The sequence below is a fragment of the Stomoxys calcitrans genome, chromosome 4 (genome assembly GCF_963082655.1).
Source record: "Stomoxys calcitrans chromosome 4, idStoCalc2.1, whole genome shotgun sequence".
Taxonomy (NCBI): domain Eukaryota; kingdom Metazoa; phylum Arthropoda; class Insecta; order Diptera; family Muscidae; genus Stomoxys; species Stomoxys calcitrans.
In genome coordinates this window covers 177889629-177912904 of record NC_081555.1, presented here as the reverse complement: position 1 = coordinate 177912904, position 23276 = coordinate 177889629, and the positions used below count along the sequence as shown (strand labels likewise).

The 23276-nt window shown below is 36.4% G+C and overlaps 1 protein-coding gene across 7 annotated transcripts; it reads left to right on the top strand.

Annotated features, from left to right (window-relative positions):
• Positions 1 to 221: 221 nt before the first annotated feature.
• LOC106088507 (coronin-7) lies at positions 222 to 21966 on the top strand. 7 transcript variants are annotated; one of them, XM_013254064.2, is made up of 14 exons: positions 222 to 410; positions 7159 to 7768; positions 7839 to 8395; positions 8473 to 8625; positions 8864 to 9367; positions 9577 to 9769; positions 15094 to 15164; positions 15391 to 15423; positions 15506 to 15681; positions 15746 to 16663; positions 16734 to 17079; positions 20670 to 20805; positions 20869 to 20984; positions 21059 to 21966. In XM_013254064.2, the coding sequence occupies exons 2-14, from the start codon at positions 7273 to 7275 to the stop codon at positions 21149 to 21151; spliced, it is 3792 nt and encodes a 1263-aa protein (XP_013109518.2). In that variant the 5' UTR covers positions 222 to 410; positions 7159 to 7272; the 3' UTR covers positions 21152 to 21966. The 7 variants fall into 7 exon arrangements, with proteins under 7 accessions (XP_013109518.2, XP_013109515.2, XP_013109516.2 ...); XM_013254061.2 differs by having other exon boundaries at positions 222 to 494; XM_013254062.2 differs by having other exon boundaries at positions 222 to 504.
• The last annotated feature ends 1310 nt before the right edge of the window (positions 21967 to 23276 follow it).

Below are 23276 nucleotides of genomic sequence, written 5' to 3'. Positions count from 1 at the left end.
AAAAATTTGTCAACGCCGACAATATGAAAAATCCACAATTACTTTTTGGGCAACCCAAAAGAAACGAAGTATGGCTTTTGTTCGATGGGCAAAATTGAACGATAAATATTGAATTAAAGGAAAACTGCAATGTCGCCGAAAAAGATTTTGTCTCAGCCGCCGCCGTTGAAAAAAATGCCTCGGCTTCGTTCATTAGGTTGGGGGGTGGTTTGGTCCAATCCAATCCTCCATTCCACTTTCGTCGAAAACGACCATTCCTTTATCCATTTAATTCGTTCATTCCAAAGCCAAACAAGAACGAGAAACAAGGTGTCGTGTCTGTGTTTTTTTCAACATCAACAATAAAACAAATTAATAATAGTATAATAATAAAAATTGTGATTTCGAATTAAAATAGCAACTTGTGTGCTGTGAGTAATAACTTGAGCTTATTGGATTATTTGCCGAGGCAGTGAAGGTCCTTGCAGCGGCGTCTCTCGCGGACTTTCGTGAAAGTGTGTAAAAGTAAAAATAATAATTAAATTAAAAAGTTGAGATTATCTAAATAAGCTACGTAAAGACTATGAAAACATTTGATTAAAAAAGTAAAACAAACTTCTATAAATTTATATATTTGCTTGGAAGAAAAACAGTTTGCTTCTTTGTCTGGCGTCTCTCCTTTTGGCGTTCTGTGTATTGTATGAAAAAAGGGTGTGTTAACGTTCTATCCGGCCTAACTTGGTGGAAAAAAAAGAAATTATGCATGCCGAGAAAAGTGCTATCTATAACTTGAAGTCTTTATTTTTAATAATAAAAATAGATAATATTACTAATTGTGGCTTAGTCATTGTGGACTTGTCACAAAAGCAAATCAATAGCAGCAATCGATCAAAAAACACAATTAATTTACAACAACATTTGTGTTTTGCTTACAAACTAACACCACCGCCCTTCCCCATTCCATTTGTTTTTTTTTCTTTTCGTACAACACTGCTCAATTGTGTGCGAGAGAGAGGGAAAGAGAGTGCCAAGTGCAAAAAGAGAGAAAGGAGATAAAAAGCCGGAACAACAACAACAACTCGCTTAGATGATTTTTCTCCTTTTTGTTTTTTTATTTGTCTTTTATCATTTTATGCAGTGAACATTGCAATATTTTCTTCTTCGCTCCATATATGGTGGATTAATGTATTTTCCACTGAATTCCTTGTGCTGCGAATGGAGCTGCGATGATGATATTGAGGTGCTGTCTGTCTGTCCATATACTTTCTATTATCCATTATTTATGCGAGGTTCAATTGTGGCAGAGGCAACATGCAAGTACGACCAAAAAACCTGTCTTCACACTACAACACCACCATGTACTCAGATTTTTTGCCTGCTTTCTGTCGTTACTGTCATCTTATATTTTATGCCACTGTCTCTTGTCTGGGATTATACTATATCCTCATCATAGCCATAATGATCGACTTAGGGGTTGATCTAGTAGCGTATGTATGTGGAAACGGTAGTTGTTGTACAATCAATTCGAACAGTCGGACAGACAAGCAACTAAGGGCTTAGCTGAGCTGAGGGCGCTACTGTGTGCAAATTGTTTTTATTATTTGTCTTTTATGCGTTCGTAATGTAAATCATTCGTTTCCATTATGGGTGGCCAGAGCGCATAGGTGGAAAATTGTGTTGCACAGTGGAAGAGGGTTACGTTAAAATATATGGATATATATAATAGTGTATATACGGATATTAATATCATATTGTTAGGTGGACACACAACAAAACATACAATGATATCGGAGCCGCATTCTTGCAAGGTTCCCCGTATAAACGATAAGAAATGTACGATTAGTTTTTATATCAGAATATGCATATGTAAATACTTAAGATGTGCCATATTGGAAGCCGTGGTGACGTGGGACTCGGACATAAGTAGTATTAATGAATTCAAACAAGTGTGTCGCATTTTATTTTCTATCTAAATCTTTGATCCATTCGATCGGTTTGTATATGTATGTATGTACATATGTATGTATATTAGGGTGACGACTTTTTTACAACCACATATCCCTGTATCATATTTTGATTTTATTAAAGACTAGATAGAAGTATGAAAATGATTTAAAAAATTTTACAAAAATTCAAATATAAAATGGTTTTTGCGTAACATTTCTTAATATTTTAAATAGAATAAGGGCTATATTATTGTTTAATAGACAAAAGTTCATTCATTTGTGCAACAGGAAATAATTTTTGAGAAAAACAATATCAAAAGGTCTTCACCGTAACGAACAAGGTCGTAAATTGACTTGGCCGAGTAGAAACGTATGTAGGCAAAGAATCCTTATGAATACTTATTAGGATGATGACTTTTATACAACTTAGTTTCCCTGCATCATATTTTTTTTAGATTTTATTTAAGATTAGAGCAAATCGTAAATGTAAGGCAAATTGCAAATTTTGCCCATGGACATTCCACTAAGGAATAGGGGCAAACTTCTTACATATCGATGAGTGCAGTCCGACTCAAGTTTAAGCTCAATGATAAGGGACCTCCTTTTAATAGCCGAGTCCGAACGGCGTGCCGCAGTGCGACACCTCTTTGGAGAGAAGTTTTACATGGCATAATACCTCACAAATATTGCCAGCATTAGGAGGGGAAAACCACCGCTGAAAATTTTTTTCTAATAGTCTCGCCAAGATTCGAACCCAGGCGTTCAGCGTCATAGGCGGACATGCTAACCTCTGCGTTACGGTGGCCTCCCGTAAGGCGGTTCCATAAAAAACCTTACGCACAAAACGATTTAAAAAATTTCACAAAACTTTCATTGCAAAGAAGTTTGTGCGCCACCTTTTTCAATTATTAAAAAGATTAAATTTTATTTTTTATTTTAGTCAATCATAGGCAAAAGTTCATTCACGAAATCATTTTTGAGAAAAGAAAACTTAGAAGCCATCACCCTATTGTATATACATACCCTGTTTGAACACTCAATGACGCTTTCACAGCGATTTGCGAAACCTAAAAAAGAAAGTCTGATTTATAGGTACATTGGGTTTCGTAAAACAAAACTAAATGATGCATCAATCAAGATGTGAATAACATGTCAAGTTTATGCCGAAACTAATTAGCAGTTTGTTTTAGTAGCACTTTGCACTTGTCGTAATTGTCCATGGTCAATGTTTTTTTTGTTAATTTGCTTATTGTAATACAGTCGAAATTAAATAAGTAAAACTTTAAAAATATCTCAATATGGTTTCAGTTATCCTTAATTTTCGGTTTACCGTAGTTCGGATAGGTGAAATTAGTTTCCAGTTAAGCGATACGAGGATAAATGCAAGCGAATTTTTACGTCTACCCAGAGAAATAAGTCCGCTAATATCAGCAAACACTGTCTGCTGATTTTAAAATAAATAATTTAAATTTTTATATGAATCCATACAAAATGTCTTAACTTCTAAACATACAACCCCTGCAACGTAGTAATAACTCTTGGAAATAAAAATCAATGCGACATAAAAAATCTAATTTAACTACTACTACCATACATGTCATTTTATCGACCATATCTAGTGGTCGTAGTGTTCACGACAAAGCAGGGTATTCTGTTAAGCAGAAATGCGACATAAAAAATCTAATTTAACTACTACTACTATACATGTCATTTTATCGACCATATCTAGTGGTCGTAGTGTTCACGACAAAGCTGGGTATTCTGTTAAGCAGAAATTAGAAATTATATCGGAAACGCTCGAAACAGTTATTAAAACCATTGCCGTCATCTTTCTGTTTGTTTTATTGGTTTTTAAGTTTCGCTTTTTCTTGTTATTTTATTTATTTGCGAAAAAAAAAATAAAGCAATAAATGCAATAAAGAACGTCTTTTGGTATGGAAACAAAAACAAATGATTACTGCCAAATTTCGCTCGTGAAACATTTAAAAACAGAAGAGCTTGCCCTTGATAATGCAAGTTTGACGGTACTTTCTATGTCGAGACAAGAACAATTGCGAAAAAGTAGCTGCATGTCATCAGCATACAAAAGCGATCTTATGGCTGGTACAATGTTCGTTTTTCGCTTCATTTTTTTGGTGATTACTTTTTTAGATAATAGATTTTGAAGGAAAAAAAACTGATTTCATTCAGTAGGACATTCCCTCATTACTTATGCAAAAATCTTTATAAAAGTATTATGTTTTCATTGAGATTTTTGTAGTGTTTCAAAAAAGTAACCTTGAAAAATTTGTGTGTTCAACTGTGGAAAACGAATATAGTACCAGCCTTTACAGCGAAACTCCAAATAAAAAATTTTCATTTAGTACGTTCAATGAGTTTTTACTGAGTGATATTCACTAGAAACGTGCATGAGGCGTTTTCCATTTGAGCCACATACTAAATAAAAAAATTTCGTCGCATTTGCGTTCATTTTCTTTGAAAATAAATAACAATTGTTAGCAAATATAGCAGTTTCGCTTTATTTTAGTTTTATATAGCGGAAGTCACAATTAATCGTTTCTTACTATTTGTTATTGCATGTTATCGATAACTTACCAATACAACTTTGTACTGTTATTTTTTTACTTTTTTCGCTTTTCGCGAAATTTTTTCGTGATTACTTTACAGATTTTGCCAATAGCATATGAAACAATTTTAATAAAAGTATTATGTTAGCCTTGAGATTTTTGAAGTGTTTCAAAAAAGTAATCGTGAAAAACAGGTGTTCCCAACTGCGAAAAACGAACGTAATAAAAACGATAACGATTTCTGCAAAAGAATTAAGGAATTAGAGAATATCATAATCGTTGGCGAAAACGATTTTTTGTCGACATATTTAACTAAACGATTTTCCTTAAGAGTTACAGAATAGCACCACAGGTGTTTTTTTGCTTTTTTTTTGGACCGTCACAGTTATGATTTTCCAACCAAATATTACGCAATAACATTATTAAGCTTGAACTCTATCAAGATTAACTTTTTTTTTATATAAACACAGAATCAAATGCTTTTGCAATGTAGTGAACTGTCAATATCATGTAGCGGAAATTTCTAGTGTGACAGATAACCAGTGTGAAATTGGAACAACTTCATTTCAGCTACCCTGTATACTCCATTTCATGCAATGCAATGCCGTTACGCTGAAAAAATTATAACCTAGGACGGAAGTGATAACACCAAAGACAATGAACGATTGAAGCAAATTAATAAACATTACTTTTGAAAAGAAATTATAAAAAAAGGAAACATTTTGACAGTGGAATATTTGAGAAAGTTTCGTTTAATAAATTGCACAAAAATTACAGAGCAATGCTGGTGAACAAAAGGATCTCTTGATCAGGGAATTTTCAGTAACTTTTATAACTACATCTTCTCTCCTAACATAACTCTCAAAGTCGTAAGCTCGACTATCGGGTGTGAAAATACTAAAACTGCGTGGTTATTTACCCAATAAATTACTTTTTTGGGTATTTATAAATTTTCAGATATTTTTGTAACTCAAAACATTTGGTACCATTTTTTTAAAACTTATTATTTGTATATAAACCTGATCTTCTAATCTCATAAAATTGGACTATAGTTTTATATAGCCGCTTATAGACCTATCTCCCAACACAAAGTCTTGAGGCAATTGCTCATTTTTTATCCGATTTCGATGAAATTTGCACCGTGTGTTTTGATCCCTACTCTCTCCTGTCAAATGTGGCCCAGATCGGACAAAATTTGGATATATCTACCATATAGACCGACCGACGGACCTCCCGACCTCTCGATATAGGGTATTAAGTTCATAAAAGATACATTTATTACCCGATTTCGATGAAATTTGGCGCAGATAGTTATGGAGACCTTTTCGGAAGATAGGTCTATATGGCAGCTATAACCAAATATTGTCCGATTTGGACCACATCTCACAGGAATTGGTAGGGTCTACCAAAACTCACTGTGCCAAATTTTAATGAAATCGGATGAAAAATTTCCCTCATATGAGCTCAATACTCTACCCGGGACATCGGCCTATATGGCAGTTACATATGTATATCCAAATGTGGTCCGATCTGGACAACATACAATCGGGTAATAAATTGATCCTTTATGGCCTTAATACCCGATATTGGGAGATTGGGAGAGTATGGCAGTTATATCCATATATGATCCAATCAAGACCACATCCCACAGTAGTAAGACAGAGTCTCTTAAAACTCACAGTGCCAAATTTCATCGAAATCGTATAAAAATGAGCAATATTTAGCAATTTATATAGCGGCTATATATAACTATAGTCCGATTTATATACGAATACGAAATCATAAAATATTTGCAAAATGTTTTATATAGCCAAGATATCTGGAAAATTGTAAATACCCAGCTTTTGGGTATATATGGGTAAATACCCGGGTATTTTGCCCATCGCCTATCTCTATACATAAGGAAAGTCTTATGAATACAGTAATTGACAGTACATATGAAACGCACATATCGTGTGATAGCAGCTTTAAATAATCACATATATACATGACTGCCGACCGTAAAACATAGGCAAACATAAATAAAAATGATTAAAATGTTCAAACCAATTAAAAATAATTCAATTAAACATTTATAATTTTTGCATTACTCCTAAATATATGAATCTATATATTGTTGTGACGTTTTCAATTAAATGTTTTAAACACATGAAAATACATGTGTATTATATTAAAAAATGATTGTTTTTCAATAAATGTTTCTCATTATCTAAAAGCAAGTGGATATGACAAGTCCGAGGCCAATCCAAAGATTGTTTGATATAGGAGCTAAATCATTTCTTGTCTCTTGTTAAGCCTTTTTGGAAAGAAAGTGTGTTTAGTAGTCTAGGATAAAATTTTAGACACATTTACAAGGATATTATAGGTGTTTTGAATAATCTATTTGCTAGGATAATTAAATTATCGCTGTCGAAATGTATGCTTATCTTAACATTTAGCGGCCTCTCGCGGCCGGCCACACACACTATAATACATATTTAACATTTCTACATTTTGCTTACAGGGTCAATACTACTATAAGTTGGTTCCTTGACCTTCTTTACGATATACGCTTTGTAAGAATATTTACATTGATAGCTACAGGCATCATGGGCTATTTTTCTATTTCTTAATATAAAAATGACTTCACTGATATGCTTCTTGTAATAATGAAAAACTTTCCATAGCGCTTGGATATATTTGCAGCACTTTTTTTATCAGACACTTTCTCTGCAAAGAAAAACAAACGCATTTCATTTTGACTACAACTTTTGACCAGAGAAGAACTTCTGCTGTTCACAATGGCCTGGCGTTTCAAAGCTTCGAAATATAAGAATGCAGCACCTATTGTACCCAAGCCGGAAGCATGTATACGTGACATCTGTGTAGGTTCCTATCAGACCTACGGTAATAATATTGCTGCCTCGGCGGCATTCATGGCATTTAATTGGGAACATACGGGTTCGAGTGTGGCCGTATTGCCTTTGGATGATTGTGGGCGCAAAAGCAAGACAATGCCTTTGCTGCATGCCCATTCAGATACGGTAACCGATCTTGGATTTTCACCTTTCCATGATGGTCTGCTGGCGACTGCCTCCCAGGATTGTATGGTGAAGATTTGGCATATACCCGAAAAGGGTCTGGAAACTTCATTGACTGATCCCGAATGTGTGTTTTCGCATAAACAAAGGCGCGTGGAGACTGTTGGATTCCATCCAACAGCTGATGGTCTGCTGCATTCCACATCTGCTGGTTGTGTCACACTATTTGATTTGACAGCACAAAAGGAGATTTACTGTAAGTTGGAGGTGATCTTTGTAGAAGTTTTTGGGTTATATTTTTGCTTTCGTTTGTTGTTTTTTTTTAGCAAACAATGAACATCCAGAAGTCATACAGTCAGCCAGTTGGCGACATGATGGCACCGTTATTGCTACCAGCTGCAAAGATAAGTTTGTTCGTATTTTGGATTGTCGCATAAATGGCTCTCCCATACAAATGTCTGCGGAATCACATCAAAGCATAAAAGACTCACGTGTCGTCTGGCTGGGGAATCAATCACGCATTCTAACCACCGGTTTCGATGCGGCCCGTTTACGTCAGGTGATAATACGTGATATTCGCAATTTCGCCGTGCCCGAGAAAACATTGGAGCTGGACTGTTCCACTGGCATTTTAATGCCTCTCTTCGATGCCGACACCAATATGCTATTCTTGGCTGGAAAAGGAGACACCACAATAAACTATTTGGAGGTCACAGACAAAGATCCCTATCTCATTGAAGGCCTAAGGCATACAGGAGAGCAAACGAAAGGCGCTTGTCTAATACCTAAGCGCGCTTTGAAGGTTATGGAGGGGGAGGTAAATCGTGTATTGCAACTAACCTCGAACATGGTTATACCAATTATGTATCAGGTGCCACGTAAGGTATGGTCCACCAGCGACTCTGCATCGCCAGTTACTCATTGAAAATAATCAATTTTGGATTGTTGTTGCCTTTGTAGACTTACAGAGATTTTCACAGCGATTTATATCCAGACACTGCCAGCTGTCGCACTGATCTAACGGCTGCGGAGTGGATGAATGGCTGCAACATGCCAATACCAAAAATGAGTTTGGATCCAGCTAAGCGTGATTTGGGTGACATTCCAGTGGTTGTAAGTATTTTTAGATGATGTTTTTGCCTTTCCGTAGTATAGGGCGGATGTTTTTTTTTACTAAAAGAATATCAATTGAAAGCATACAAGTTTACGAAGACACAATCTATTGTACTAACTTTTCATTGGTGTTCCACCAAAAGCTTTTCTTTGTTATAAAATCCATAAACTTTTTGTCTCTTATGAAATGCTTACAAACTCGGAATCGCTTTGCCACAAAAAACAAAATAAAATAAAGATTCATCGTGGCAATTTGAAGGAATATATAAAAAATATTGAAAATAAAAAGCTATCTCTAGACGATAAACAATTGAAGCAGCAACAGCAGCAGCTCAATGGCAGTCATAATGCCAATACACAAATTATTGCCAAATCTCTAAAATCACCCAAACAGGAGGTGGTAGAGGTAGATGAATTGTCAACAATATTTAAAAAATTTGATGCCAAATATAAGACTGATTCGGAGAAGGAATCAACGGGAGATATGGATGAGAATGGCGGCCGGTATGACGATGACAATAATGATGAAGAGGATGGGGCTCGTGAACATAGTCCTCATAGTTCTTCTCAAGATTCACCAAACACCGAGGACTCATCTTCTTCTGTGCCAAAGCCAATGCCACGAACATCACGCAATAATTCATTGCAAGATACGTTATCAGGTCAGCAGCAACCATTGTCCGTGGAGGCCAATAAAGTTTTGCCCAAGCCAAGGCCCCGTACTACAGCAACTGCATATAAGGTTTGGCATTTGTTGTTGTTGAGCTGTATAAAGTTTTGAGTTTTCTTTTGTTCACAATTTTGTTTGTTTCGCATTTTTAGATTCCAATTTTTAAGAAACTTTAAGCACAGTTAGTTTTTTTGTGTTTGTTGCATTATAATTTGTACTTTGTTTTATGGCAAAAATTTTGAGCAAGGAAAATAATTTTTTTTATTTTTATCCTTTTCAAGCCCCGTTTGGGACCCAAGCCATTTTCTAGTAACACAGTTGATGTAACATTCGATAAAGTGTTTGCTGTCCCAGTTGCTCCAGGATCACAAGAGAATCTCGCCAACCCAACCCCACAGGGTGCGGGTGTTGCAAATGAACCAGAGTCGCCATTGGCCTCAAAACCAGATTTAATTGTTGAAATCGAAATAAAAAGTGAGTGATAAATATTTTTTTTTTATTGTACAAACTTAGTTCATATCATAAAATATAATGTGCATTGCTTAGAAATGTAAAACTTAAAAAAAAGATTTGCCCCTTGTTGGCTTGAATTATTGAATTAGCTGTTATTATTTTCATTTCATTCAGTTAATTTAACTTGAAGCCACGCACTGCCCAATCGAAACGAATAACAATGAGCTACTGCTTATGTTTAATATTTATTGATTTAGCTGTTATGTTATAATAATGACTTATGGAGGCCACTGTGGCACAGAGGTTATCATGTCCGCCTATGTCTCAGAACGCCTTGGTTCAAATCCCAGCGTGAACATCATAAAAATGTTAAGCGGTGGTTATCCCTTTGCTAATGCTGGCTTCATCCTTCCATGTTAAAACTTCTCTTCCAAGTGGTGTCTCTATGCTGCACGCTGTTCGGACTCGCCATAAAAAAGGAGGCCCCTTATTGAGTTTAAACTCTTTGATAAGAGAGAATCATCCTTTGTTCCTAAATGGATTGTTTAAGGGAAATTTAGTAGTGATAGTGACTTAAAATCTTAAGTCACAAACAGATTTCGGAATTTTTGAGACAATGCGTTAAATTGGTGTCTTCACTAATCCATTTCTTCTATGGCATACGAACCGACCGACCTTCTGATGGTACACTTACTAATTTGCGTAGATAAGAACAAAGTTGCTAACATCGTATCTGTCTTGAGTATATCTTCTCTTTTTTTTTAGAGCACAACTGTATTTCCTCGTTTCAGTTTTCCCTGGCTTTAGGTAGCCAATGCGAAAATCTTTACGAATAGTAAACTGGCCATAAGGGCTATAACAACTAGGACAGCAAGGTCACGAACAGTCTTGGGTTGTAAAAGGAGATTTATATTCTTGTGCAAGTGACAGCGTCCGTAGGCCAAACTACATGCGGTGTCACTTGTTAACTGATGGTTGAGTTTCAAATTGTTAGTTCTTTTATCGGAATACTGGGACTGTCTTGTAATCGACAAACAGTTGGAAGTTGTACATCTGTTATTCTGTGGGAGATAACAGGCTATTTAATTCGTCCCTTCAGCTCGTCTTGGAATCGATGTATTAGGGATATTCAACTGTAAATCCATTTTCATCGGTTTCGCAGTTGTGTGAGGATCTTTGTTTAGTGATCTCTATCATTGGTTAGTATTCAGGTTTAGAGGTTCTTCGGAGTCTGTCACCTCTATTTACTGTATTTAGTGATCCCGGCAATATAAAATGGCTTAAAATACGTTATATAGCGTGGTAGTGTTTTATAATTTTCCCCAAAATTCCTCAAAATAACTATTTCACGCCCTTTTCTTTGAAAATTTTAGAAAAACTGGGAAGGAACATCTTCGACTATCCTTGTATAAAATATGTCAAAACGTTGAGAAAATTATGAACTCGTTAAGAAAGTAAATAGCTTCACATTCGGTGTTGTTGTCATGTGGAGGTGGCTATCCTTGTCACAATCCTGTAGGTGAACAAGCTCGTTCCAGTCCAAAGGTCCGATCGCCGTGGGAACATGGTGGCCGTTGGTTATTTAAAGGCGTCAATAACTCGCCTTGTCATACCGAGCATCATAGGCTCTCAGTATTTGTGGAAGGCCGGTGCCGCCGACCTTTCACTGAAACTCTCCGCTCGATACCGCTTATTGTCCGCGACTGCCGTTGTAGCTACTTCGTATGGAGCATTCCACTCTCGGCAGCCTGTGGACGCACCCCGTAGCTCGCAGCTAAGATTCTCGTGCACCACACAGATCGGACCTCAATGTTCCAGACTGTGTGGTGCTTGCTCACAGCTATCCCGTGCCAGGCTTTACATTCGTGCTTTACTTTTTTCGCTGCAGTTTTAGACCCTTGATTATTTTTCCAAAAGAAAAATTTGTGTAAGAGTAGTATTCAAATTTTTATTGAAGAGTAGCCGAACCGGGCCCGCTCTGCTGCGTCTTCTTTAACTCTCTTACATCTTTTTTTATAGCCGGACTCGGCATAATGGGTCAAATAACCCATTTGACGTATTTTTAGGAGGAGGAGGAGGCGCCACCTAGACTTGAACGCAAATTTTAATGTCATATTCGTAATCTACTCCCTAATACTTTTTATTTGAGCCCCATATTGACATGAACTTCGAATATATCTGTTAGAGGAGGTTTGGGGTTTGGGGGGTGCCCGCTGGGTACTTGGACCCCAATTTTAAAACCATATTCGTTTTCTGGTCTCCAATACCTTTCATTTGACACCCTTATTGTGCCCATCGGACCACTTTCGGATAAAGGTGGCGTTTTTGGGGTAAGGGATAGGGTGGAGGCGGACCCGACATCTAAAAATTATATAGCCCTATATTTCCTTCCAGACAAACGTACACAATCTATGAAAATTTTAAGGATATCGATTCAGCAAAGTATCATATGGTCATAATGGGTCTAACGGCGTTTTCGAGGGGTGTCGTGACCCCTATACTTCGATCTGATTTTGGGGTTGGGGCGGCCCCGATGGGCACTTAAACTAAAATTTTTATACTATATTCGTATTCTACTCTTCAATACCTTTCATTTGATACCTAAATTGTCTCGATCGGTCCACTTTTGATTTTGGGTTGTGTTTTTGGCATAATGGGGAGGGTCCGTCCCCCATCCGATACCGAAAAATTATACAGCCTATGTTTCCTTCCAGACCAACCTACACAATATGCGAAAAATTTCATTATCGGTCCACTTTTGATTTTGGGTGGTGTGTCCGCCCACTTCCGCTATCAATAAATTATAAAGTCTATTCCTACTTCCTAACCATATTCGTAATCTACTCCTGAATACCTTTCATTTGAGTCCCATATTGTCATGATCGTCAAATAAACCTATTTTAAGGGGTTTTGGGGTTGGGGCGACCCCCAGGTACTTGGACCCAACTTTTTTTTTATGAAATTCGTACTCTTCTCTTGAATACCTTTCATTTGAATCCCATATTGTCCCGATCGGTCCACTTTTATTTTTGGGGTAAGGGGCAGGGTCCGCCTCCCTCCCGATATCAAAAAATTATAAACAGCCCTATTCTGAATAACAATTCCCAGAGTGTTTATTCCCTACTCCCTTTTCCCCTATTCTGAACCAAAATTTACTGTGAGTTTCTTCCCTAATACCTTTTCCCTTATTCTAACCAAACTTCGAAAAAGGGAAATCTCTCCCACGGAAAAAAGTAGCTATTCTGAATCGATATAAAAGGGAGAATGAGGCGATAAAATTTGGGAAAATTCCCCCAAATAAATGAAATGGAGTTAGGATAAACAATTGTGAATTTTATGTTTTTATAAAAAACCACTTCTTATTCGACTTCTTATTACTTACGAACAATTTAAAATGTATGGAAATTATTTTTCACTTTTTCATCAAAAACAAGTACAAATTTTGTTGGGTTCTCCCGGTTTAAATAAGTCATGTACCCACCATAGAAGATTTTCTTAAGTTTTTCAATTTTATTGGCACTCCGCTCCGAGTGGGATGCTTAAAGGAGGTCCCTTATCATTGAGCTTAAAGTAGAATCGGGCGCCACTCAATGATGTGCAAGAAGTCTTCTGCCTGTTCCTTAATGCAATGTTCGTGGGCAATTATTCAAAGATACTTGGCAGCATTTATTCCACAGGAGTAAGAATAAATCCATAAGTCGCTTTTCGGCAGCACTATGTCCAGCAGCCGTCCCAACCTCCAAGAAATGTCGATTAGATCTTCAAGTTCTAGTTCCAATAAAAGTAGACCTTTAGATAAAACGGCGTATCAGGCAGACCACCACAGCATTTATGACGACAAAGGAGAAGCAAACCTCTAAACTACGATTAAGCCACCTTAACTCCTTTTGGCAAGGGAAAACGCCAACATGCAGGATGTGAATCCCGCATGCAATCAGAGACAACACGCCACAATTAATCAGATTACCAGATCACTCTGGAAGCATCTAATTTAGCCAACGATTGTTGGATGAAGACGGAAAGTTGTTATCACAACACATATTTCTGTGTTGTTGACAAGCTGTAGGCCATAATTGTGCACTATTAAAATAAAAATATTAAAACATTATAAAAGCAACAGTTAACATGTTTGTAAACTTTTTTAGCAAAAATTATTACTTCGTTTTGCTTATTTTTCCATTTTATGTTCTTTTTCCAAAAAATAATAGTAAAATGTTTAGCCAAAATAAAACAGCTGAAGCAAAACAGCTGTTTCCGAGAATTCGAAATTCCCTCTCCCAAAAATTTCCTCTCCCCATTCAATCAGAATAGGAGGATTTTATTCGAGGGAGAAATTAATTCCCTGGGAGTTCAGGTTCAGCCGTTTTTGAGTCTATACGGAACGAACAAATAACCAGCAAATAAACACGTTGAATTTAGATATAAGAAGATAATGCTGGCTGACAGAAGTCTGTGTTTTAGTTTTGATCTTGCCATTAACGTCTTACCATTTCTGTCCTTTTACAAAATAGTCATGTCTCCTCTCTCTTTCTCCCAATATCTTTCATATAACCATATTGTTGCTTTTGACACTAGGGTTGGTTTGCATGTTGCATTCCGTGGGAGAAGAAGTGATTAGGAAAATCAGAAAAATTCATGAAGTAAATTTTTCAAAACATTACTTATCGCTAAAGTCGCCCGACTAATCTGTTAAATAACGTGTATTGACAAACAAAATATGGAAACATGCCAAATTGAATATAGTCGTCGAAACCGCATAACTGTAATACGCTTTAGTGAAACTTGATGGAAAGAACCATACATTTTTGGTGTTATTGAAAGCAATTGAGTTCGCTTAAGCGAAAATCGCTTAACCGAAAATACCGCTAAACTGAAAAAGTGTTTTTAAACCACAAATTCTGTTGTTATATGAAACTGAAAACGTGTAAGTGAAGTGAAAAACTATCTGCAATTTAAAAAACTTGCGTCATCAATAAATCATCTCTAAAATATAATTTAATATATGGCTTATGCTTATCTCGGACTTTTAAAAAGTTCTACTGAGCATTGCTCCTTAGTTCTATTGAGCATTGCTCCTTTTCAACTCAAATTATTTCATACATTATATGTACTTTGACGCGAAAGTTGGCTTGCATTGATGCTTATATGCTAATTACAATTATCCGAACGACGCCAAAGTGAAAATTATAGGCAAGTGAAATCAAATCAATGTATTTTTAGCGTTTCATTTATCCGGTTTCGACGTACTTTCAAACTTCCACATACGAGGTTTTCATTACCTCAAAAACAGGCATCACATAACAATACAAGAATCTAATCAAATGATATGTCTATTCATATTTCAGAACCCTCGACTGAATCCAACAATGAAAACAATGGTCTTCAAAAGTCCTTATCTACGTCAGAGAGACGTAAAGTAAGTATGCGAGTACAAAGAGAGCTGGACAGACTAGAGTTGAATGTCCACTGCAATGAATCAATTGTGATAATTGTGCTTACTTTATATATTTATATACAAAAATATGTTTATACTGTGTCTGACTAAACTTTGTATCTTGATTTCTTTCTGCCTACAATCCATTATACTTTACTAACACTCACAATTCCTCTCAACAATAACTACACACACTGTCTGCCTGTAGTCTTCTCTGGATGATGAAGATTCCAGCGATAAGGTTGTTACCAAGAAAATTTCTCCTCTCTTCGAATGGAATGCCATGACTTACTTCGTTTCTGTTTTATATTTCATGAACATAGGTTTTTGAACAAAATCATTCCGAATCGTCGGAGAACTCAACGGAGGGCGATGACAAGGCCGAATCGGAATTGCGAAGATTTTCTCCAGCCCGCAATAGTATTGCGGAAAGAAGACGTTTGTATGAATTGCATTCAAAGAGTACCACCGAGGAAAGAGCCCAATCGCCTGTGCCATTGTAAGTACTTGGATCTATTACACGATAGTTGGGTGAATTCAAAATCGCTTGTTTATCCCTGTAGACGCCGCGAACTTTCTAAAGTCGATTCCACAAAGAGCGGATCTATTGATATTAAGCGAACGTCGGTGCCAGAGGGCAAACTATTGGAAGAGAAACGTAGAAACTTGCCCCCTAAGGAGGTTACTGACAATGGTTCATCGGCAGCTGCCATTAAGAAATCGGCAACTGAGGCTGCCATAACGACATCGACCAAGCGAACATCTACCGTATTTGGAAAAGTCTCCAAGTTTCGCCATCTTAAGGGTACACCAGGCCATAAATCCACTCACATTGAAAACTTACGCAACTTAAGTCGACAAATACCTGGCGAGTGTAATGGTTTTACCGCAAATCACGAACGTGTTGCCGTACCTCTATCTGGACCCGGTGGTAAAATAGCTATATTCGAATTAAGCAAACCAGGGCGTTTGCCCGATGGCGTCATACCTTCACTTGTGAATGGTAACAATATCATGGATTTCCAGTGGGACCCTTTCGATGCCAAACGTTTGGCTGTGGCCTGCGATGATGGCATGGTTAAATTTTGGCGTATACCGGAGGGTGGCCTCTGCGAGCCTACCAATACACCCGAACAGGAATTAAATTCACACTTGGACAAAATCTATTTTATACGTTTTCATCCACTGGCTGAAAATATTTTGCTCACAGCCAGTTATGATATGACCATTAAGTTATGGCACATTCCCACAATGGAGGAGAAGTGCCTTTTGACGGGACACACAGATCAAATCTTTGACTATGCCTGGAGTCCATGTGGAAAGTACGGCGCAACGGTTAGCAAAGACGGCAAGATACGTATATATAATCCAAGGAAATCGGAGACACCAATACGTGAAGGAAATGGCCCCGTAGGTACGAGAGGTGCTCGTATCGTTTGGGCTTTAGATGGACAATATATTGTGTGCACTGGATTCGATAAGTAAAGGAACTGTGAATTTGTGTTTCTTTCAATGGTTTAACATCGCTGGTCACTATTATTATTATTTCAGGGTTTCCGAACGTCAAATAAGCGTCTACAAGGCGGATAGTTTAAATGCGCCACTCAATACGGCTAGTTTGGATGTATCACCTTCCATTCTAATACCTTTTTATGACGAGGATAGCTCTACATTGTTTGTGACTGGCAAAGGTGACTCGACAATCTATTGCTATGAAATAACAGACGAGGAGCCCTTTATTTGTCCTTTATCACATCATCGTTGCACATCCTTGCATCAAGGACTTAGTTTTTTGACAAAGAATCATTGCGATGTGGCAAGTGTTGAGTTTTGTAAAGCCTATCGTTTGACAAATACCACAATTGAGCCGCTTAGTTTCACTGTGCCACGTATTAAGGTAAGAGTAAAAATATTCCATTCGTTATCAAATTCTGATGGGAAACTTGGTCTATATGTTTTAACCAATGGGCATCAAATTGTATTTTCATTCATAGAACACCAAAAGCATCTGATATTCAGACCTTCGATATATAACGACGGTCGTAATTTATCAGGGAATAGTTTTTTAGGCAAAGGTAACGCTGGTTTAGGTTGAAGTGGGTGCGGATTACCCAAACCAGTAATCGGTTTGTTGTGCGCCCGAAGTGACTTGTGTAATTACAGTCACTTCGTATGGAGTATGCCACTATCCGCAATAATAACGATGAACACACCACGGGATTGTTGTTTTTGTAGCATTATGTTGTGTTCTATCTTTTATCTGTTTGACTCTGCTGAATATCCAGATTCAGAAACTTTGCGGTTCGTCCAGAGCAGAGATGGAAAAGACATACATTTTCGAAATATAATACCTGTGTCGAAAACGTAGTAAACCTACCAAGCCAAAAAAAAATAGTTTCTGGCAGAATTAAAAAATAATAAGGAAATCGTACAACCATATTTAAACTTTTGTGAATGTATGATTATGACCGCCTTTGTGCATAGATTGGAAGTTGCGTCTGTAAAAGAAGGTGTCTGAGTTCGAATTCAGGCGAAAATATCAAAAACTATCTCAGCTTTTGTTTTCCCTTACTAATGCTGGTGGCATTAACAATAAACAACAACAACAATATTTTAAAGCGGTCCACATGGCGCTGACATTAAAAAAAAAACATAAAGCACAAACTTTTTATCATAATTAAAATTTTGAAATATTAAAATAGTAACAACAACAAATCTTGAAAAAAGATGTGATACCGAAACTGTGATACCAAATTGCAGGGCTTTTTCGAGGTTTATGACGTTTACTGCTTTTTATACGTTTTATACAAGTATATAACATTTTCGACGTTCTGGCAGTCGAAAAGCTAAAAAATCTTCATACGGACTATTTCTGGTCCAGAGTGATATGGGTGTGAGTCGAGTAGGTCTGGTTGGGTACTTCAAAAGGTCCCAGGTCACAATCGGGACACATATCCCGCATGTTGGCATCAATCATAGCTCTGTAGAAGTTGAGGCGGCTGCATTTGTCGGAATGCAATTGAGCAAGAACTACTCTCGATTGCCGGAGGGAGCTCATAGTTATTTTCAAGTGTTATAGGTGGTAGTCGCTCTCCAAGGACCATAGATAATCAACGCACCTGCTATCGTGTCTGCATTAATTTTGTCCAAACCCGCTTGATATGCCGGTTGATCTAGCGGTTCTCTCTTGTAGAGCTGAACCTCTCGCTCTAGACGATAATTTGGATGGGTCCTGAGAAAACAGCTCAGAAGGTATTGATTATACAGCATGTAGTTATGTCTTCGTGCGGGCAGGATCTTTGTTTCCTGATGGAGGTGGTTCACGCGAGAACTAAGGAGACAGCCCTTCGTACTCGGAGAGTGGCATTCTGATAGATCTGAATACGAGACTACCATGGCACCTAACATGCCACAGACCGGCTAATTGCTTTGTACGTGTTCAACAAGGTATCTTTGTCAGCACCCCAAATGCTGCTGGCAGGTGACTTGAGGACCTTGTTCTTCTTTTGACCCCATCGCAAATTGCAGTGGCATGCGCTGAGAAAGTGTAAGAGCTGTCAAATGTGACACCAAGTATTTTGGGACAGTTGATAGTCGAAATCGTTTGTCCATCGACTTCCAGCTTATTTTTTATCTTATGCATGTTTGTAGTGAAGATATGGTGGCGTGCAAGTCCCATGATCATACAATCGTTCGCACATGATACAATCCCAATTCCGGCTGGAGGGTGTGGCATGGAGGATAGATTGAGGTAAAACAGTCCCAGAGATATTATTTCATTGTTTTCTCTGTTATATCTCTATGGAAATGGTAATCATAATTTCGGTTTTCTTACCTTTAAGAACAACAAAAAAGTCATGAAAAAGCACTCTAAAATCATATGTTACCACCATCACGATTTATAGCCTTTAAAGTATACCGAGGGTCAAGTTTTTTGTTCGGAGGGTGTCCTATGTATTTTTTACCATGCAAGTCAACAAAAAAAACTTGACCATCAGCATAATTTAAAGGCCATAAATCCTGATGGAGGCATCATAATGGGTATGGGATGCTAGGTATGCTGTGGTTCCTAAAAGTAATAATACTTTGAGAATAGATCACCATTTCCAAAAAGATGTAAGGAAAATGCAATAAAACAATATCAAAGCTGTCGTCCTACTGGGCAGCAACTGTATGCCATCAGCTTTCCGTTGAGAGCATTAAAATCACAAACTTTTTGTCACTCGATTCGTTGGCCAAACCTTCGATATCAGCTGTTTTTCTTTATAAAATCAGTTGCTATCGATGAGTTGGTGAATTAACAAAGGCAGTCACCGTAGCGCAGAGGATAGCATGTCCGACTTGACGCTAAAGGCCTAGGTTCGAATCCTGGCGGGACCATCAGAAAAAATTTTCAGCGGTGGTTTTCCCCTCCAAATGCTGGCAACATTTGTGAGGTACTATGCCATGAAAAACTTCTCTCCAAACATGTGTCGCACTGTGGCACGCCGTTCGGACTCGGCTATAAAAAGGAGGCCCCTTATCATTGAGCTTAATCTTGAATCGGAATGCCCTCATCGATATGTGAGAAGTTTGCCCCTGTCCCTTAGTGGAATGTTTATGGTCAAAATTTGTTTTTGTATGGGGTCTTAGACGCATATTTCGAGGTGTTACAAACAGAATGACGAAATTAGTACACCCCATCCTATGGTGGAGGGTATAAAAAAGCCTCTAAAAGGGGTTCATGATTGGAGGAGAGGGTACTAAGTGACCATGGAAGTGTAGGGCGACTTGAGGTTTTCATCTATCTCCCACTTAGGAAGAAATAGGACATTTTTGTTTATTGGTACGGACCTGGAGCAAGTGATGGGGTGGGTCCTACCCTGTTAAGGCGACGAAAGGTAGCCGTTGTCCGAATAATTTTTAGTCGCAAATTAGGCGCTCGTAACTGTTTTATGCATAGACTGGCAGTTTTGGGGATATGTCAAAAAATTTAGATTTTTTGAGCTTATAACAGGATGTACTTTTAAGGTGAGGTCATATGAACACCGTAATAAAATTTTTTAAAGTTTTGTTTTGATTTTGTAGTAGATCTAAAGGTTAAAGGCTTGATAACACAGCTGTGATTTTTTTCTTAAATCTTAAAAAGAAGTTCTATTTGAATCGATATTCCACACATAAGAAACAAAACAGTATTATAATGATGAAAATACAAATATACAACACATTTGAAGAAGATAAGTTTCAAAACAAAGTTTATTTCTACAATAAAACCACATTGACATTTTAATTTAAGGCATTTGCCACTCAAGGTAGTTTTGTTGGGGGTAGATTTTTGCTGTTGTGCTAACGACACTACCTGTTAATTTTACCATGAGTTTATAATAATTTATATAGTTTTTTAACAACGGTATTTTTTTGTTGTTGTTGCTTTAGTTTATGTAGTTATGTATGTATGGTAAATATAGTCACCACAATTGTTTTAATGCACTGCATTTATTACTACAGAGCGAATTGTTTCAAGATGATCTCTTCCCACATACTCGTGTCACATGGGAACCCACAATGACTGCTGAGGAATGGTTCTTGTCCAATGATAAGAAACCAAAGAAAATTAATTTACAACCCGAGGGCATGGATACGTGTAAGTAATATTTAAAAGTCAATTTCCTAAAAGATTGCCTCTCTGAAAATGGAATAATTACAGTGTCTTCTATACAACCAGTGGTTAGTCAAGCTAATCGTTCCAATAACAATATAAGTACATGCGCAAGCGAACATTTCCCCAATAAATTTGAAACGGATAAAAACAAACAAAAAGAGGTAGTTTATGATGGATTTTAATTTTAAAATGGAAATGGATGATAATATGCATAATTCTTTTTTTTTTTTCAAAGATTCAAAAATCGGTTAGTGCCCGCATGGAATATAATACAAAGTTGGAACAGGATGACATGGAAGGTGTTGATGAGAATGAATGGCAGGAGTAATTTCTCTCTAAGCACTCACTATCCCGAACTCTTTAGAAACTAGATTAAGGCATTTGTTTATAAAATTGATCTCCTCGAAGTCCCCCACCTACTTCCCTAATGTCAACAAACAAAAACTCATCCCAAAGCCCCACAATCATTTTGTGTGTGTAATAAGTGTACTATTTTCTATTTTCTGTACTAAGACATTTTTATTATGTTTATTTTTGTTTTTTATTTCTTTGTCTCTATAATAATGCCATGACATTTTTTAGGTTTTTTTACATTTAAAAGAAAATTTAAGAAGAACTGTATTTTTACAACACCACGTAAGCGTTGCAGCGTTAAATGTTTAATACACATACATATTTAGGTTTAATTGGAATTTTTCTGATACAAATGAAAAAAGGAAACATTTCACCCTTTTTGTCTAGTCTATAGTATTTTATGTTACATATATATTTACATATTTTTTATCTGCTTTGTTATAACTAATTATCTCTTTGACTCTTTTCGTTCATTTCGTTTCCGCTTTGTAATACATACATATATATTCACAATGTATTTTCTAAACAAACAAAAGACAATTTTCTCTGCTATTAAATATTTGAACATGTATACAGAAATCAAATCCATTCATTCCTTATATATTCGATGACTATATTCTAAAAGGTGTGCAATCATGACAACAAAAACCCATTCATGTGACTTTTAATTTTACAATTGCTGCCCGAAAGAAAAAGTCCCCTACAAATAGACTGATTCAAAAAACAAGAAAACAAAATAAACGAATTACCAATTTTTTTATGGATACAAAGACCAACTAGAACAAACGACCTTTCCAGATTTGAATTTTTTTACTTCCAAATTCGGTAATAATAAGGAAAACTAAAAGACTTGATCGAAATAACTAATTGCCATATTACAAATCTAAACAAACAAAACAAAAATTTAAAACATTTTTACAAAATGTCACAACAAGAAAAGTATTTTTTTTTTATATAAAAGAGAGAGAGAAAGAAAGAACACCAATCCCTGAGACACAACTACAACTGCAAGATCGCAACACACATTCACTTAAAACATGCAACTACACTTTTTCATTTTAATATTTACTAAATCAAGAGGAACAGTACGATAGCTTATGATGCTGTTAATACAAACATACGTACATACATAATTACTATAAAATTTACCATGACGAAACGGTATTTAAATTTTAGCACCAATCAACCCCAGTAAACTTATTCATTATCCTCCTGCTCTTCTTTCATAGTATTTCAAATATATAGCATGCTGCTATTTGCTGTATGCACCCCTAATCTAGCAATGGAATATTTGGTCTTGCATTCGATAACTCCAATAGGCGACAATTAAACAGCGCAGAGTTTTATATTCGTAATATACACCCAAGTCCAAATGTGTCACTGCAGTTTTTGAGTAATAAACTGAAAAAAAAAATCAAATTTTTAAACCTGTAATATTGAGAGTTTAGTTTTAACTAATTGGGCTCAAAATATACACATTAAAATTCACCATTTACCATTTCCAAAACAAAACATTAGTTTAATTCACAGATATTTTGTTTGTTTACACATGCATACACATACATTTATATATTTCAGTATTGAACTCGTAAAGTTCTTATTAGCTCTGTTTTATATATACAATATTATTTTTGATATTATTTGTGAAGATTTTTATAAGCGAATCGAACCATGATGAAAACACCAGCATTATTATTTGAACATTTAATGTGCGAGTTTTTTTTTTATTTTAATTTGATTTTTGAAGAAAAGGTATGATATTTAAACATATGTAATAACATTTATATTTACATAACATTTATATCTATTTATACATATACAAAAACAGCAATTATATTAATTAAATCGGAAAACTAAAAATAAAACAATAAAAATAAATAATTCAATTTATAAACTACATATGATTTAATTCAAATCGTTGATGTTTGTTTTTGTAATCATAAAAACCCCAAACGAAACTGCAAAACAATAACCGCCCAGGAAAAGCATACCTATGCATGGCGAAACAATTAAAAGTGGTCTTATTTGTACAACAACCACAAATCATATGATGCAATCCGCCATCATGTCATCAAGCTGATAGACGTTTGGCCAACACA

Coding starts and splice junctions, on each gene's coding strand:
- LOC106088507 (XM_013254064.2), top strand. CDS start 7,273: ATGGCCTGGCGTTTCAAAGCTTCGAAATATAAGAATGCAGCACCTATT. Junction 15,165..15,390: donor CTACGTCAGAGAGACGTAAA/GTAAGTATGCGA, acceptor GTCTGCCTGTAG/TCTTCTCTGGATGATGAAGA. Junction 17,080..20,669: donor TCACTGTGCCACGTATTAAG/GTAAGAGTAAAA, acceptor TTATTACTACAG/AGCGAATTGTTTCAAGATGA.